The sequence below is a fragment of the Sinocyclocheilus anshuiensis genome, unplaced genomic scaffold (genome assembly GCF_001515605.1).
Source record: "Sinocyclocheilus anshuiensis isolate Anshui unplaced genomic scaffold, SAMN03320099.WGS_v1.1 scaffold447, whole genome shotgun sequence".
NCBI lineage: Eukaryota > Metazoa > Chordata > Actinopteri > Cypriniformes > Cyprinidae > Sinocyclocheilus > Sinocyclocheilus anshuiensis.
This window is the reverse complement of record NW_015552615.1, coordinates 1,611,315-1,630,457: the sequence shown is the minus strand read 5'-3', so window position 1 is coordinate 1,630,457 and position 19,143 is coordinate 1,611,315. Positions and strand designations below refer to the sequence as shown.

Sequence of the window (19,143 nt, the reverse complement as noted above, 5' to 3'; positions counted from 1 at the left end):
TCGGTTTGTACTTCTAATTCGTGACCGGCGTTTTGTTTTGTTCTCTCTCCGCATTCGTCACTAATCACACAACGCTGACGTGCTACGTCATCCGCCAGCACGGCTTCCGCATATGACAGTTGGCGGAAGTGATAGAAAAGTGTTAAGAAAAATATTTTTCTTACAAAAACACATGGATTCGCTACAGGAGGCCTTTATTCACTCCCCGGAGGCGTGTGTCACGTTTTGTAATGGATGCGCGTGCTGTATTTGACGACTTGTGGACTGTTCAATTACAACACGCTGACTGCAATGATAGAGCTTGGAATAGCCAGGACAATTTTTAATATAACTCCGACTGGATTCGTCTGAAAGAAGAAAGTCATATACACCTAGGATGCCTCGAGGGTGAGTAAAACACAAGCTAATTTTCATTTTTGGGTGAACTAACCCTTTAAAGGAATAGTTCACCAAAAATAAAACCCTCAGGCCATTCAAAATGTAGATGAGTTTGTTTCCTCATCAGAACAGATTTGGAGAAATGTAGCATTGCATCACTTGCTCACCAATGGATCCTCTGCAGTGAATGGGTGCCGTCGGAATGAGAGTCCAAATAGCTGATAAAAACATCACAATGATCCACAAGTAATTCACACCACTCCAGTCCATCAGTTAACATCCTGAGAAGCCAAAAGCTGCATATTTGTAAGAAACATGATTAAGATGTTTTTAACTTCAAACCGTTGTTTCCGGCTAAAATACGAGTCCATAATCAATAACACTTCATCCAATGACAAAATCAATCCCGTTGTCCTCCCACATTTTTGTTTAGAACCGTTTTCATATATAAACAGTGCTTGATCTGTGCATATTTCTCTACTGATTCAGACGAGATGACATTTTCACTGGAGGAAACAATATTATGGACTGAGGACTCATACTTTAGCCGGAAGCAAAGATTTAAAGTTAAAAACGCCTTGATGTATTTGTTTCTTATAAACAAGACGTTAATAGATAGACTGGAGTGGTGTGGATAATTGTGACGTTTTTATCAGCCCAGTTTGATCAGTTTGGACTCTCATTCTGACGGCACCCATTCACCGCAGAGGATCCATTGGTGTGAAAGTGATGTAATGCTACATTTCTCCAAATCTAATGAAGAAACAAACTCATCCACATCGTGTATGGCCTAAGGGTGAGCACATTTTCAGCAAATTTTCATTTCTGAATGAACTTCCTTTAAACTTCACAAAACTGGTGGCAATTGCAGTTTAAAAGAACTTTTGGTTCGATTTGTGCAGTGAACAAGGAACTAAAACCACAAGAACAAGGAAACAGACCAACAAATGTCTGACCTTTTGCAGATGTGCTGCGAGCCGCTGCGGTACTCGTGCTCCAAAGCAGGCACAATCATCTGGTGCCTGCGGAAGCGACTGGCCTCCATCCGTGTCAGGGCAGGGGTCGGCGGGTCACGCCACTCTGGCACAAAGATGATGAAGGACAGCGGCTCGCTGGAGTGTTCCAGAAGATCCTGAGAAAGACAGAGAGACAATGAGAATCCGTATGGGAATGTATATGTAATATATTCTGATCTAACGACTTTGGGATGACGTTAAGAGTCACTCACCTCAAAGTGTTTCACCATGGCATCCATGAGTTCCTCACAGAACGGAGGGTTGGCCTCAAATGAGCCGCTGGCTGGAGAGAAGCTGAGAAATGGCCTGTGAAGACAGAGATGAGTGATACAATATAGCAAATTAACCTCTCTGAAAGAAGCCATGCTTGCTTTTATAAAACAACTGAAAAACTGAAACTGAAAAATTACAAAAGTCAGAAATGTTAGGACGGTGTTTTACAAAAGCGATAATGGTTTTGGTTTTATAATTTTTAATAAAATTAATACATTTTAAAACCAATTAAATTTATTTAAAATAAAAAGAACATGATACTAAATTAAAAATAGATAAAAACTAAAACAAATAAACCCCAAAAATATAGTAATAATTGCAATGTCCAAAACATTACGGTACATTACTTTGGCTCATTCAGTAACATTTAGCAACTCATTTGCAAGACATTTTATAATACACAATTGTTCAATAAACAAGCATCATTCTGAAATACGTTTATCCTCAAAAGCTGTTGGAACATCACTTTTCATTGCCTTTTCAAACCACAAAAATAATACTAATGACCAAGAGCACATTTACATACCCTCGAGATCCAAAGAAGCCATCAATGTCTGGAAACGCGGAGCAGAACTGCTTGAAATAGCAGTTAAGAGGAGAAGCGAAGCACTCGAATGTCACTCCAAACTGTTTGTTGAGAGCCTCAAAGACAGGAACAGGCAGCGCCCCCTGCAGACCAGACCCCTCGTTCACTCCGGACCCAAACATCACCTGAGATTCACAAGAGGGCGGAAACACACGTTGATGCTGCATTTGGCTTCCTGATTGGCTACCAATGTCTGTAATATGAGTATTACCTGGTATCTTTTGTTAAGGCACCACACACGAGATAGGAACTTTTCAAACCTCGGGTCATCAATACAGCTGTACCGATATAAGAGTTCCTGTTTGTGCCAGAGAAATAAAGGTAACAAAATAAGAATCCAAAGTATCCAACCTTAATCGGTTGTGAGCTAGGGCTGGGAAAATAAATCGATGCATCGCGAATCGAGAAATGATTCAGCATCGATTCTGAGATTTTCCGAATGCATCTCTATTCTTTCTCAAGTTGATTCTGAGCTTAGTTTTGAACAGCAGATGGCACTGCATGCTTTAGAAACAGCTGTACTCTGCTTGTTTCCAAATCCTTACACACACTTGAAACTAAAATAATCATACATAAAATTCGAAAAGGTTGACGCGAATTACAAGGGTGTTCACAGTGGGCTGTGTTTACATTAATCTCGCATCATAAAAGCATTCTGAGCCGAGGTGAAATTACATGACTCTTCAGCACTCTTCTTCATGAGCATTTGAGTGTGCGGATAAAAAGTAGATTAGAGCGCCATCTGCTGTTAAGCTCAGAATCGACTCCAGAGAGAATCGCAATGCATTCGGAAGATCTCAGAATCGATCCACGAATTGATTCTGCATCGATTTATCGCCACAGTCCTATTTTGAGCTAGTCTTAGCATATACACACCAGTTTGCTGAAATGACCGCGGTTGACCTTCACCATTTCCCCTTTATACCGCAGACAAGCAACGTCATTCTCGAAGTGCAGCTCAACACGCGGCTGAGGAGGAGACAGGATGGACAGTCTGACTGGATAACAATACACCAACCGGTCCTGGACCTCCGTCGGCTCTGTGCCGTCCACTTTAAAGCAAGAAGAATAAATCACAAAGGCTCTCAAGTCAAACCTACAGTGAAGGGCCAAAAAAAAATCATCCTATTTTTGTTGGAGCTGGTCGATTTTTGTCCACAATAAAACCCTCATTGGCCGTTGTCCAGATTCACAGACATCTCCAGCTCCTACCTGAGATGTTGCACTCTTTAAGCAGAGTGAGGTGAGCCTGCCGGATCCTGCGCACATATTCTGCAGAAATATGGTAGATCTTTGAACAGATGCCCTCGACGGAGTCCTTTGCCACGGACGCCACGTGAGGCCCGCACTGCTTCCGCAAGTGCTCGAGTCGATCCTGAGGAAAGATCACGTTACGGTCATGCATATGATGCCTTGAAAGGCTGTCTAGGTAGGCAGATCAGGGCAAAACGAATGAGAACGTACCATGTAGTCCTCCTTGCTGGCAGAATGGTCTCGTCTCAGCCAGTTCATTGTGTCCTCGACGTTCCACTTCACCACCTTCCGACTGTCAGGAGTTGCATTTCTGTGCAACCGGGAAATATTACTTTAATACAGCATTCCTGTTCATCTCAAAGAGTTTTAGTAACCGACATGAATAATTACCTGGAGTCAATCATTTTCTTGGCCGCCTCTGCATATTTAAACAGGAGTTTCCTGGCCTCTTCCTTGTATTTGATACGAGAGAGCCTGAAATGTGTTGGAAAATTATTAAAGCATTGCCATATTGAAACATACAACACAAAAACAATGAGAAACGTTGAACACGGATGTTCTAGTACCTGATGGGGATGTCGTTCATGATTTCTCTGAACATGGATGGGGAAATCACCGGGTCGCATTCGCTGGGCAAGAGCGGATCCAGACCTTTATCCACCACCTTTCTCTCCAAAAGCCAGCGGTTGAAGGATTCCCGCGGGGGCTCTATGCCTGAAAACAGTCAATCAATTGTTTCCATCAATTATTTCTAAACAATATTCTATTAATTATATTTATAGCATTTAAAAGTTTGAGGTCAGTAAGAGCTTTTTTAATGTTGAAAAAAGAATCTTCTGCTCACCAAGGATGCATTTATTTAATCAAAAATACAGTAAAAACAGCAATTTTGTAAAATAACTGTCTTGTATTTGAATATACTTAAAATCAGTGTGAATTTCGTCAACGAAGATGACGACGAAAAATATTTGTTAACGAACCTTTTTTATGCGACTAAGACGAGACGTTGACGAGCTACAACTAATATCTGATGATAAAAACTAAACTTTAAATTAAAGTTAGTGAAGGCGGGATAGGCGGAATCGCGCTGATAGAAGTTCACAGTGGTGAACTTTCTCTCTCGAGTGCTCTTTCTCGCTCCAATTCTTAACATCTTTTGTTGGTTAACATTAATGACACAGATAGGTATTTAATTAGAAATGCTGTCCATTTAGAACGTAAACAGGTGGGTGAAAACTGAACGCGTGTCAGTATTACAAGCATACCTTCCGTCTTAAATGGACAGCATTTCTAATTAAATACCTATCTGTGTCATTAATGTTAACCAACAAAAGATGTTAAATAAATGTATACTTCTTAAGTAAACTCACTGTAAATGAGTTTAATTTGCATCTCTACCAAAAAATGAAAATTGTCATCATTTATTCCAGTTTTTCCAAATTCAATCCTTGATTCAAATTTCTCATAAGCTTAATTGATTTGGTCTAAAGAGAGAAGAATTAATGAATATTTTTGTTTGAAGACTACATATAAAATAGCTACCAAAATAAACGTTGGTAACTGCAGTTTGACAAAGTAATGGCTAAAAAGTAATGGCTAAAAGTTGACAAAAATGCAATGACTTTTCGTCGACTAAAACTAGACTAAAACTATGAAAGAAAAAAAAATTAATAAACAACGACATGTGTAAATAAAATAATATCAGCATATGCCATTCTGTTTCAGCTGCGTCACGGCGGATGTTTCCTACGTTGTTGTGATTTGATCTGAATGACAACAGCGTATTCGTGTGACGCAGCTGACACAGAACAGCATTCGCTGTTTACGTCCAGCTGATATTCTCCAAAATGGTGCTACAGGGTGACGCTGAGGAGACGAATTGTTGAATAAAGTCGTTTTTTTTTTTTTCTTTTGCGCACAAAGTATTACAGCTAGGATGACTTGAGGGTGAGTAATTTATGACAGAATTTTCATTTTTGGGTGAACTAACCCTTTAACACTGCTTAAAATGTAATTTATTCCTGTGATGCAGCTGAATTTTCAGCATCATTACTCCAGTCTCCAGTGTCACATGATCCTACAGAAATCATTCTAATATGCTGGTTTGCTGCTCAAGAAACAGTTATTATTATTAACAATGTTGAAAACAGTTGCGCTGCTTCATATTTTTGTGAATACATTTACGGTTACACATTTTTTCAGAATTCTTTGATGAACAGAAAGTTCAAAAGAACAGCATTTATTTGAAACGAATCTTGTATAACATTAGAAATGTCACTTTTGGCTTACTAAATAAAAGTATTAACTTCTCCAGTTTCCTTACATTAACTTTGCACTGCACTCATAAACCATTAACGCTAACCCAGACTGGAATTACTGGGATTATAAAACAATAAGTAACAAAGCTACTAACTTCACTACATTTTCAGCAGCATAAAAGTAGAAAACAGACAAGTTTGAAAAAAATTCTCGCATGTAGAATGTAAAGCTTTTTTATAGGAACATATTCAGTGATATGTGAAAGCAGCGGTGTGCTCATACCCTCACGCTGAGAGCACAGCTCGTGGTAGTGCTGCCGCAGCTTGGTGGTGAGTTGAGCTCTCTGCAACTCGATCTCAGGGTGTGGAGGCAGGTGGTTCGCCGGGGCTCGCTCGCGGATCACAGCGTTGGTCTGAACGTCCAGGTCCCAGTAGACTCTGAAACACAGACCAGTTCAGACACGTCATGTCTACAGAGCTGAACCGCTGTCAGGATATCTGAAATCACTTTTTACTTTCACTTTTAACTGATGCTTTTAGCCAATGCTACTGATTAGGGATGTAACGATTCACTCAACTCACGATTCGATTCACGATTTATTTTTTATTTTTTTATACAAAATGAGATTTAAGACAAATTATAAACAAAATGTGTCCTTTTATTATTGCTTGAACAAAATGCTGCACGTTTCTTTGTGAAATTGAAATATAACACTATAATAATATACTAATATAGCACTTGCATATTACTGCTCTTTTGTTGGTTTTGATTGCTTCTATTGTCCTCAGTTGTAAGTTGCTTTGGATAAAAGCATCTGCTAAATAACAAAATGTAAATATAATATGATCCAAACAAAGATGCTGCATACATGCAACATGAGCAGTTTTTAATCTAAATTAGATTGTATAATTTCGAAATTTGAAGCAAAAACAGAGTGGTCTGACTTCAGTTTTGTGAAACTATACATAAAAAATATCTGCATGAAACAGAAACAGCAGACGAGCTGAATGAGACGCAGATTCACTCTCTGCCAGCAGGTGGCGCTTAAAGCGTTTCCTTGGTTTGCACTGTAAACAAAGCAGCGCAGCACTTATGAACATTAATATGCATTATACAGAGGCAAGATGAAAAGAAAAAATACCATCTAAACTTTTCTAAAGACAGTAAGTTCCCCTCAGACATACATTCATATAAACTCCTGCCCCTAATTGAATCGCGATTTGTTTAGCATCTCAACCGTTTTGAATCATCACATATTTGATTTTCAACCGGCTCGCGGTTAATCGTTACATCCCTACTACTGATAAATGAGGTATAAACGGAGTCCATACTCACACAGAGGGCCGGTACGGAGCCGGTGCAGGTACGCTGGTCTGGCCTTGTTTATCATCTGTGGTGTTGACCCAGGGTTTGACTCCTGGCGTGCTGGGAGAAATCGGGACAGTGGGAGTGGTTGGAGTGACTGGAATCTCAACCTGAAATCAAACAGAAGCTATTCACTTAAATATGACCAAACGAGTTGCTGATAAATAGACATTGTTTAGGAAGTATCAAATAATATGTTTTAACTGAGATCTTATTCTTTTTTATGTGCTTTATGTATTGTATGTTTTAGGGCTGCACGATTATGACAAAAATCATAATTGTCTATTATTCCCTTGAAATTGTAATTGCGATTATTAATTACGATTATCACAATTTACATTGAATGATGTTTATACCATTGTTTGATGCAAATGCATGCCGTATTTTTATACGAAAATAAACAAGCTGAAAACACTAACTGAAAAACCTTTAGTACTTTTCTATAGTATTAAGCCTCAAATATACATCGGATTGGTTTCTTCTTTAAATTATAAAAAAAGTAAAAATATGAATGGTATTATAATGTTATACTAAAACTAAAACAATGGAAAAACCCTTAAGATAACATGTAGAAAGAAAAAAACATATCTTAAGCGTGCAGAATAACATAAGTGGACTTTGAACGATTAATTGCCGCTTTGAACGATTACGTAATTGTGGCATCCATAATTGTAATTGCGATTAGAAATTCGATTAATTGTGCAGCCCTATGTTTCTCAGGAGATATTAATTCTCCTGTCAGGCTGTTATTGAAAATAAGAACCTGTTCTTAATTGACTTGCCTGGTTAAATAAAGGTTAAATAAACAAAAAAATAAGTTATTAGGAAGAAAACGGACCTTTGGCCTCTTGAAACTGTTAGGGCCTGCTTGAGCATCCTCCGATGGATGTCTTTTACGCTGACCGTTGCCCAGACCGGTGTCACTCATTGCCTCGCCAGAGGCTGGAGCCGCGTTCAAGCCCAGAGGATCGGACTAAAACAATGGCAAAAACAGGACAGTGTTGTTATTGTTAACAAATTATTAGTTATCCGTGGAAAACAAAATTTGCTTTTATGCATTTAGCGGATGCTTTTATCCCAAGCGACTTACAAAAGTCGCTATAATAAGGAAAATATAAATTTTAGATGAAAATTTTTTACTCAACTTAAGTTAAAAAATTAAATGTTTACGCTGAAGCAGTAAAATTAGAAAAACAAAACAAACATAAAAATATACTATAATTATACAAAAATATTAATTAATAATATAATTATATAATTAATACTAAAATAACATTGATAAGCACTGATAAACAAACCAAACAGCACATATGACAACGCGATTACTAAAATTAAAATGAAAAGTATCAATTTGAAAATATTTAAAAAGCCAATTAAATATCAATACTATACATAAAAAAAATACTAAAATAACACAGATAGGCCCGGTTTCACAGACAGGGCTTAGGTTAAGCCAGGATTAGGCCATAGTTCAATTAGCACATTTAAGTAGTTTTTAGAAATATGCCTTAGATAAAAAAAATTACTGGTGTGCATCTTGAGACAAAACAATGAATCTGACATATTTTAAGATCAGTCGCTGCAAGTTTCCTTCAGTTAAAACAGCCCAGACATGCATTTTAGTCTGAGACTAGGCTTAAGCCTTGTCTATGAAACCGGAGGATACAGTTTTGTGTGTATCAAAAGACCCGTATTAGCAAAAAACCCAAAGAACAATGTAATAATTAAAACTTAAAATTTAAATGAAAAAATATATATATATAAAAAAAACTGTATATCCAGTATCTAAAATAAACAAAAAAACAAACAGAACTGTATACCAATAAACACTGTTAAAGTGTTTCCCCTAAATGTTACTTACATCCACAATAAATAGATTTAATTGGCTCTGAAGCCTGAACTTACAATGACATCATGCTGGCCCAGGACAGGCATCTCCCACAGCGACTGATTAGTGAATCGATTGAAGTAGTACGGCCGATTCTCCCTCTTACTCCAACATTTAGACCATCCAGCCTGAACCAGTTCATCTGTAAGTGAAACTAAAAATCAAACGCACAGGACACAGCAGCCCCAAACGGAGCACTGAAGAACACAGGGAGTCCCATCAGTCATTTAAAGGGTTACTCCACCCCAAAATGAAAAGTTTGTCATTAATCACTTACCCCCATGTCGTTCCAAACCCGTAAAAGCTTCGTTCGTCTTCAGAACACAATTTAAAATATTTTGGATGAAAACCGGGAGGCTTGTGACTGTCCCATTGACTGCCAAGTTAATAACACTGTCAAGGCCCAGAAAAGTATTTGGAACGACATGGGGGTAAGTGATTAATGACAACATTTTCATTTTGGGGTGGAGTAACCCTTTAAAGCCTGAGAGATACACACCTGGCAGCTCTTGGATGGGTTTGCTGGTTGAGGGTGAGAAAGGAGCCGCCTGTGACGTGGACCCGGTGGGCGACATGACCATCGCCGAGTCTGCCTTTTCTGTTCCGTGGTTTTCACTCGTCATAGCTCCTCATTTGTCCTGTCTTAAGATTGAAAAGGTTGCATTTTTACCAAATTAAAGCATTGCAAATCTGATAGCAATATACAGGAAAGTCATATTAACCCTAAGTGTAGTGTTTGGGGCCCAAGAGACCCCCATATATAAAACATGCAAAACTGAACTTTCACATCCTAAGCTTGCAGAAAATTAAAGTTTATATATGACTGCCAAGTAAATTACACTGTCAAGGTCCAGAAAAGTATGAAAGACATCGTCTGAATAGTCCATCTGCCATCAGCGGTTCAACCGTAACGTTATGAAGTGACGAGAATACTTTTTGTACACGAAGAAAACTAAAATAACGACTTTATTCAACAATTTGTCTCCTTTGGTCTCTCCGCATCACTGTAGCGCCATTTTTGAGAATCTTGTCATAGCTCCTCATTTGTCCTGTCTTAAGACAAAAAATATTGCATCTTTACAAAATGCAAGCATTGTAATTCTGAGAGCACTACATAGAGTGGTCACATTTAGCCTAAATGTGGTGTTTGGGGTCCCAGAGTCCATGCATAAAAAATAAAATAGGAATAAATGCAAACCAATTTTCACATTATAAGCTTAGATTGTGATAAAACAGAAGATTAAACTTCAATAATATAGGTATGAATTGGTCTGAAGAACATATTAAAATAATTTGAAGGCAATATATTATTATTCCAGAGTACTGGGGTCTCAGCTCCCCTAAAACAAAGTCAACAATACAAGCTGATTCAATTGGATTATATTTAGCTATTAATCCCAAAAGGCAATTTAGTTGTGGACATACCAATAAAACAGAGACTGAAGCAGAAAACTGTAATCAAATAAATAGTTGAGTAAGAGGTAAGAAAATGATGACAACATTTTCTGTTTTGGGGTGAAATATGCCTTTAAGTCGGCTGAGGTGGATGTGAAAGAAAAACTTCCCAGGAAAAGAATGCAACTTAAACATAATAATGAAAGTGAAACTTTGGATCCTCCATTTGTTAAACATTCACTAATAGAGTTAAAAAGTGTTTCAAACCATCATTTTATTCATAAAACTGATTCCCAAAGAGTAAAGTACTTTAAAAAAAAAGCCCACACTCTCAAAAATCACAAGCTTGGCATTGAAAATGGTCAACATGTGACCGAAACGTTTGCCTTGTTTTTCTCATTAAATTGCTTACATTGTTTTCATCCCGCTTGGGATTTTTGTTTTTTGAGAGTGTGCTGGCTTTTTATTTTTATTTTTTAAAGGGGTCATATGATGCGATTTCAACGCTTGTCGGAAGGAGGGACTTTGTAGAAAACGAAGTGTTTGAGAGAGGCGGGGCATAGAGGACCTACAATAATGTACAGTATTTGAAAAATAATGTGTTTTTTGAACATTAAAGCATGTCAACATATTCTGTTACACCAAATACACAAAATAATGATCTTTAAAAAAGCATAATATGACCCCTTTAAGTACTTTACTATTTGGGAAACTTTTTTTGGTCTACGCACCTCGGTTGGATTGTTTTGACGGCACGGTGAGTCTATGGCTGTTATTCAGAAAACTGAGCCATGACCTACCAAAAACTAAAGCAATATTTATGAATATGGCAATTATACTGTAAGATAATATTTCAAAGCATAGTATTACTACAGACAATAAATGCACAATTAAAACTACATGAACTGATCCACGATCAGTGCTCTAAAGATTTGTACAATAAAGGACTGTACAAATTTAAATTTTACTATACTAACAATAATTGTATTGAATACGGCATTTGCAAAGAGCTATGATTACTGTGGTATTATTTTGTATGGGATTTCCAGGAACCAAGTACCTTGCAAATAATATGTTAAACGGTTATTACTCAGTCATCATAAGATAAATATTCAGTATTATGCTAAAGTGATGGTAATACCATGTACGTGTGTAAAAAACTGAGGAACTTCCCTGAATACCATGGTACTGTGGTAAATGTAAGGAAATGGCATAATGGTATTACGCTTAAAATTACAGTGGGCCGAGCTGCCATGCGTTTAAATACTGACAAAAAGTAATTTATGGTTAAATCTCAGAAAATACCCGAACACAGGGTTTTTCCACAAATAAACCTTACAAAAAGTATTATGCCAGTAACATGGTACGGCGATGGTATCGGAGACTAATACGCGTCTAACACCGTATTACCGTGGGGTTTTTGTTTCGTAAACCCAGGTATCACACCATACATCTTGTATCTATTCTACGCGAATGTGTTTACTGCGTTTATCGTCGTTAATAAGAGCGCAAATGAGCGAAAGAAGGGCACGCATGCGCCTGCTACGCCGCCCACCCCAGATCGAGCCAAACCCCGAAAACAAACCCGAAGGAGGAGGAGAACAACATCCAACAAAGAGCTACGGCAGCGCGAGCCGATGTGCAGGAGAGAGCGGGTAAAATAAGACCAGGTGGCGGAGCATCTGGCTTCATTTGGGCACAGAAAGGACGGGGATACATAGGGCCATCACCACAGTGCGTCAAACAGCTCATTTACTGAGTTTAAACCCCGTCAATCTCCGACCGTTACGACCACAAATTTTAGGCGCCACTTTTGCTTCGAAGAAACGGTCGACAAAATGGCGCGCGGTCTCTCGTACTAGGCGCTGCGCTCACTGCGCAGTATAAGGTCTGTTTACTGCGTGCGTTACGCGCGTTTGCAGCAACCGCGGGGATATTATTGTGCCCCGTGCATTCCGCCACACGCCTATAGGTCTAGTGCTGCTCTTCAATGACTGAATCCCTTACCTTGGAGAGGTTTGATGGGAGTCTTCAATAGGCTTTGCGCTATCCGATTCGGACCCGCCTCCGCCTCTCCCTCCCCACCGACTCCGCCATCTTGTATCGGGCTCTCGGACGCGGTTAATGCGCATGCGCGGCTCCGCAGTGGAACGTGTCAAAGCCGCGCGGCCATTTGTAGAGAGGCGTTCATTCCGACTGGGAAATGAAACAAACATAAACAAATCATTTATCTTAGGAAACTATGTGATTGTTCTTCATTGTTGTCCTGAAAATGTTTGTACATTTACTTCAATAAAATGGCAGTGTCTATGTTTTGAATTTCTTTAATCATTTTTAATAGTTTTGTTCCCCTCCAAAACAGGCGATTTAGCTTTATTTCAGTTATACTTTTAGCAAATTAGGTACTTAAACTTTTTTAAATTAAAAAGTTAGCTGCCAAGGCAACATTTCAGTTCAACATTTTCATCTAATATTTATTTATTCCGTTTTAATTACGTTACTAATAATTATAGGCTATTACTATTTTTAGCAAACACTTAGTTTTAGTTCAATTTACTTAATGGCATTAAAAATGTCTATGTTTTTAATTATTATTTGAATTATTATGGTAAGAAACCACTTCAACTGCATCTTTTATTTATATAGCACAAGTGCTTCACAAAAATAAAAAATCTAAATACACACATAACTTACACACAAATAAAACAAACACTTGTAAGGGGTTCCCATAATCAAAATTTCCCTACTTCTAACGTTTTAAAAATCTTATCAATATGCATCAAATAAAGGCTGTTTAAATGATTGTTTTCTTATGAACTTTACCACAATTCCACTTTTGAACATTTTACTTATATCATTACTTCATTTGAACTATTGTGAATTGCAGTTTGAATTCAGCTCATTTCCTATTTGTACATCATGCTATTTGCACTACAGTACACTGATCATGTGTGCTTCACTGGCCATTTGCACTGCTATCATTTATTTTTATTTAAATGTTATATTGCTCTTTTCACTTCTGGTTATTGCTGACTGTGTTTGTACTCTGCAAAATTATTTCTATACACACTATAAATCTATCAAGTTTTAGAATGCATTTTTATGTCAGTGTTATTGTAGTATTATTTATATATGATATGTATTAATACTTTCATATTACTTTTATATTTTCAGTTTTGAAGTTTTAGTAATTTTGTTACGTGCTTTTGTCATTTTTATTAGTTTTAGTTTATGTGTGTGTGTGCGTGCGTGCGTGCGTGCGTGCGTGCGTGTGTGTGTGTGTATGTGTGTGTGTATATGTATGTGTGTGTGTGTGTGTGTATATGTGTGTGTGTATGTATGTGTGTGTGTGTATGTATGTGTGTGTATGTATGTGTGTGTGTGTGTATATATATGTATACGTGTATGTATATATTTATCAGTCTGGCGGTGTGTGTGTGTGTGTGTGTGTGTGTGTGTGTGTGTGTGTGTGTGTGTGTGTGTGTGTGTGTGTGTGTATGTGTGTGTGTATGTGTATATACACTCTTAAAAATAAAGGTGCTTCAAAAGGTTCTTCACATGCAGCAATGCCATAGAAGAAGCATTCAGTCAAAGTTCTTTAAAGAACCATCTCTTTCTTACCTTTTTATAATCTGAAGAACCTAGTTTCACCACAAAGAACCTTTTGTGAAACAGAAAGGTTCTTCAGATGTTAAAGGTTCTTTATGGAACCATTTAGACAAAAGTTCTTTTACGGCATCGTGACGCACCTTTATTTTTTGTTTAGTGTAGCTTTATTATTAGTTTCAGTTTTAATCATTTTATAAAATGATTTTATTTTAATATTTTATTACTGTTAGCTGACAAATCAGCATTTCTAATTTCCAAGTTTATAAAAAAATTGTCACTCAGAAATTGCTAATAAATTTCACAAAGTAACACTGAACTGAATGTGAAATCTGAAACATAAAAAACGTTCTATTTTCTTGTCAAATATACTCCAGTGCTCTTTGTTTTATTTATAACTTTACTCTTTTCAAACAGGTCTAAAAAAGAAAGTTTGATGTGCTCACCCCATAATTAGTGGTCAAAAGCTTGAAATAGCATTTTTTCTGAACTCGATTCTCCAAAGCAAGCTCCACATTGCTCCTCTGTGGTTTTAAGTCGAACCCATTTCTTGCATCATGTGGTTCTATGAAAACTTGCAACATGGGCTTCCAAGAAGTCATGAACTAATTTAAGGTTTAGTCTCCAAAAATGAAAGGGCAGAGCGCTGGAATCTGTTTAATGCAGCCTGAAGCCACCGCACTAGAAATAATGTGAACTTCTAGAAATTCTCAGAAGGGATCGAGTGCCTCCAGCACAAATGGAGGTAGGTTTATGTTTCTATGAGGCTACCCTCTTAAAAATAAAGGTGCTTAAAAGGTTCTTCACAAGCATTTTTGGTTCCACAAAGAACCATTCAGTCAAAGTTCTTTAAAGAACCATCTCTTTCTTACATTTTTATAATCTGAAGAACCTTCTTTCACCACAAAGAAGCTTTTGTGAAACAGAAAGGTTCTTCAGATGTTGAAGGTTCTTTATGGAACCATTTAGACAAAAAGGTTCTTCTATGGCATCGTGAAGCACCTTTATTTTTAAGAGTATAATATGGAAATTTGCATTTTTTATTTTGGCAATCAGACTGTATTCTGGATTAATACGTTTTTTGGCTCATATGATTTATACAGTGTCCTTCATGAAGTGGTTCCTATTTAGAAAATCTGCATGTCAAAGAAGTAAAATATCATTTGTTTTCATATCTGTTTTTTAATAATGCCTATAAGGGGATAACTGTTTAAATTATGGATCACCACTACTAGTTAGTTTAAACAGCCGTGGTACATTTCATATCATATTGTTTTGCCCTTTGACCCAAATTCACATAGCAATATCTGAAATGTTCAGAATTTGCGATTATTGAATTAATATGATTTATTCATTCGGAATTATTTAAAATGTAAATGAAAATATTGTTTATTTATTATTTATTTAAGCGTAATTTAAAACTAAATTTACATAGTCACTGTGCAGTATTTGTGAACAAAACAAAATTTGTAATTATTATACATCAATGTTTAATTATTAATAATAATTACATGGTACTATAATATTATGTATTTATTCTAAAGGATTTAAAAATAAACTTAAAATGATTGTTTATTTAATAAATGTATTTATTTATTTTAAATGATTTAAAATTAAAATGATAATTTATTTATTCAAATATATATATATATATATATATATATTTAATTATTTAAAAGTGTCATTTAAAATGACTGGTTATCTTTATTATTATTATTATTATTATTATACTGTTTATTATTTAAAATCTAATTAGAATGATTATTTATTTTAAATAATAAAAGTTTTTAATTATATAAAAGTATTCTTTAAAAGAACATTTACATACACCGTTTCTGTGCTTTCCCCAATGTGAACAAAACATATCTCGTCTATTTTGCTTGTGTAACATTGTTTTAGTTATTATTTTCTCGGGGTATTGACCTGGAGAAGCAAATGTGTTTGTGAACTGTAGTGACCCCAGTCCCTTCTCAAAGCAAACATCACCTTACGGCCGAAAACACTTGTGAGGATCATTCCAAATCTAAACAATGTCCACTAACATGCACCAGATCTCATGTCATGGCTATTTCTTGTTCCCCAACAAAACTTGATTTATTGCAAAAAACACTCATGTTTTACAAAGAACATGTTCGTCCTTCCTGAAATGTAAAGACATGTGGCTTTCATTCAGCATCATTTTGTGTCAAAGGTCACCTAGGGTATTGCACACGGACAATGCGTTTGCAGAAAGACATTGTCTCAGAGGAGTAATTACCTAAAAAAGCTCCCATCCCGCAGGGTTTTATACAAAATAAATGAGGCATTTGTGAAATCTTCTTTGAAGCGGGGTAAACCAGCCGGACCCTGGGGTCAATGACCTTATAAAGCCCATTTGCGGGACGGTTTGTTTTGATCCTGTTGGTTATATCTGGGGGACTAAAGACAGCTGCCTCCAGCGTCACACACACATGCGACCTCCAAGAGAGCGACCTCATTCAAGCTGTTGGTCACTGCGTCTCTATTATACTGAGCAGTGATATATTAAATGTTTAGATGTTCTATTTACTATTATTGATTTTCTCTGGCGAGTTATTATATGAAATATTAAATAGAATTTAATTAATATACACCATCATTACATTATTATTAAAAATTATACAATACTATAATATAATATTTATGTTTATTTTATTTAGATTTTTTAAATTAAATTTTAATTAATAAATGTATTTATTTTTAATTATTTAATTATATATTATATTTTAAATAAATGCAAAATTACAATTTATTGCATTTATTTATTTTAAATTATTTAAAAAATAGTGCATAATAATTTATTTATTAAAATTACTTATTTAACATGTAATTAATTTATTTATTTTAAATTAAATGCATTTTTTATTTAAAGTTTTTTTTTAAGTCATTTTTAAGTAAAAATTAAATCTAAATTCTGATTTTTTTTACTAAGATTATTTATTTATTTAAAATTAAATTTAAATGTATTTATTGCATTTAAATGTATTTATTTATTTACTAATTATTATTTAAAAGTACATTTACATAAGTAGTTGATGTGCTATATCCCAGTGTAAGCAAAACTATTTTATTTTTGTTTCTACCATTCTGAATAGTTTTATACAGTACTGGATAAATGCTTGCTATGTTACACGTTTACTGTTGATCATATACTTTAGTGTAGTGATTTAAACAAATCTCAAAATGTAACTCATCCCAAACCTTTTGAACGGTACGAATAAAAAGCACCAGAACAGCATTGCAACAACCCAGAATACTCAACTCACAGCAGCAACAATGCACTCATTGGGGATGCTGTCCTCTCTCTCTCTCTCTCTGTCCTCTCTTGCTCTCTCTCTCTCTCATTCAGACGAGGCACACAGTCTCTCCTCCTCTGCACTATAAACACACACACGCAGACACAGACCCTTCACACACACTGCTACAGAGACGAGAGACGACAGACTTGGACTTCTTTCGCTGGATATTTTCTTACATACGCTTGAAAGGCAAGATCATTCTCTTATTTGCTTGCTGTTTGTATATTTAGCTGTCAGGACCTATTTTCCTGCTGCCGCACTGGAGAAGCTCTGTGGTGCAGGAGAGTAAAGCTGCACCATCTGTGGACAGACCTAACTCTGATGTGAGCTTTAAAACTAATGCACGAGGAAGGGTTTTTGGTGCACTATAGTTTTGGATTTGAATTGACTTACATTATTTTTATTTCATTTATTATTATTTTTAAAATAAGTTATTTGGATTTAAGTTGTATTATTTAAACTTTTACATTTTTAGCTAATTTTAATCCATTTAAATTAATATTTTACTTTATTAATTCATTCATATCTATTAATTCATTATTAATTATTTACTTTATTAATTATCTTTAGTCAATTTTAGTCCATTATATAAACTTATGATCTGAAATTATTTTAAACTTGACATCTGTTTCTTCTTATTCACCGATTATGTGTGTATTGAATAAAACTGACATGGAAATTGATAATATATTTGAAACTTTTCAATATTTGACTTTTTTTTTTAACCTATTTGATGATCGTGGACTGAAAAAAAAAAGATGTAGAATTTACTTTGGAACAATTTTCACTCAGAAATTAATAGTAAATTTCACAAATTAGTAGGCAACTACAAAAACACTAACACATTGAATTTTGAATTAGAAAAACTGAAATAATCTTTAACATACTTCAGTCATCTTTGTTTTATTTACAACTTTGAAAACTAATTTTACAGTGTGATTGACCCAAGCCTTCTCTCAACTGTCTCTTGCTTACTCTGTTAAATTAAGAAGGCTACTTGTTGTTTTTCAGCTCTACTGAGGAATCATGGGACTGCTGCAAGTCTCTGTCATCTTTCTTCTTTCTTTAATCACGATGACTTTAGCTGAGCCGCCTGGATGCAAGATCCGCATCACTGACAGAGGACTGGAGATGTGTAAGAAATCTGACAATAAGCTCAATATTCAGACTTAGAATGCAACTATCGTTAGGAGCCTATAAAAGTCTCAGACTGGCCTCTTTTTGACGTTTTTACAGTGAAGGCCGAGACAAAGAGGTTCGTGGAAGAAGAGTTGAGTAACATCACCATGCCAGAGATGCGCGGTAAAGAGGGCCGCTTCCAGTACACCATCAAAGAGTATGTTTACTTCATCTGCTGTCACTGAGTCATGCTCCACACTGCGTCCTCGTGCGGTCATTCTCTCACAAACACCTGAAAATACACGTCAGGATTGAGCAACATTCAGAGTAGAGTTAAGAATGCCTTTTAAATTCCAATTCAGTTCCTGATTTTGAACTGAAGACGCAAAGACGATGCACGAGAACTGCAAGAATGTAAGGGAGGAGAATTATTTGAAACGATTTGAAATTTATAGAAATTCAGATAACTAATTTGTAAATACAAAGGATAGAACGATAGATAGAACGATAGATAGATAGATAGATAGAACAACAGACAGAGAGATAGATAGATAGAACAATAGATAGAACGATAGAATGATAGATAGATAGATAGATAGATAGATAGATAGATAGATAGAACAACAGACAGACAGACAGAGAGATAGATAGATAGATAGATAGATAGATAGATAGATAGATAGAACA

General features: G+C 35.9%; 2 protein-coding genes across 5 annotated transcripts in view; one reads left to right on the top strand and one right to left on the bottom strand.

Moving 5' to 3' along the window:
• LOC107666074 (phosphorylated CTD-interacting factor 1-like) overlaps positions 1–12,622 on the bottom strand; it is a 13,545-nt gene extending 923 nt beyond the window's left edge. Inside the window, exons 1-15 of one of the 2 annotated variants that reach the window (XM_016457176.1) lie at positions 12,422–12,622; positions 9,519–9,661; positions 9,037–9,161; positions 7,970–8,104; positions 7,102–7,241; positions 6,049–6,203; positions 4,074–4,221; positions 3,898–3,981; positions 3,718–3,817; positions 3,466–3,628; positions 3,130–3,305; positions 2,465–2,551; positions 2,194–2,378; positions 1,607–1,700; positions 1,335–1,510 (exon numbers count right to left, since the gene is read on the bottom strand). In XM_016457176.1, coding sequence (XP_016312662.1) covers positions 1,335–1,510; positions 1,607–1,700; positions 2,194–2,378; positions 2,465–2,551; positions 3,130–3,305; positions 3,466–3,628; positions 3,718–3,817; positions 3,898–3,981; positions 4,074–4,221; positions 6,049–6,203; positions 7,102–7,241; positions 7,970–8,104; positions 9,037–9,161; positions 9,519–9,642 — 1,892 coding nt within the window. In that variant the 5' untranslated portion in view covers positions 9,643–9,661; positions 12,422–12,622. Of the gene's footprint in view, positions 1–1,334; positions 1,511–1,606; positions 1,701–2,193; positions 2,379–2,464; positions 2,552–3,129; positions 3,306–3,465; positions 3,629–3,717; positions 3,818–3,897; positions 3,982–4,073; positions 4,222–6,048; positions 6,204–7,101; positions 7,242–7,969; positions 8,105–9,036; positions 9,162–9,518; positions 9,662–11,145; positions 11,231–12,421 lie in introns of those variants that run through there. The other variant, XM_016457177.1, reaches the window with a different exon arrangement.
• A 2,118-nt stretch (positions 12,623–14,740) lies between these two features.
• Positions 14,741–19,143, top strand: part of LOC107666176 (phospholipid transfer protein-like) — a 16,336-nt gene continuing 11,933 nt past the window's right edge. The window contains exons 1-3 of one of the 3 annotated variants that reach the window (XM_016457361.1): positions 14,741–14,765; positions 18,349–18,472; positions 18,574–18,673. In XM_016457361.1, the coding sequence (XP_016312847.1) occupies positions 18,364–18,472; positions 18,574–18,673 (209 nt within the window). In that variant the 5' untranslated portion in view covers positions 14,741–14,765; positions 18,349–18,363. The other 2 variants (XM_016457359.1, XM_016457360.1) reach the window with 2 other exon arrangements.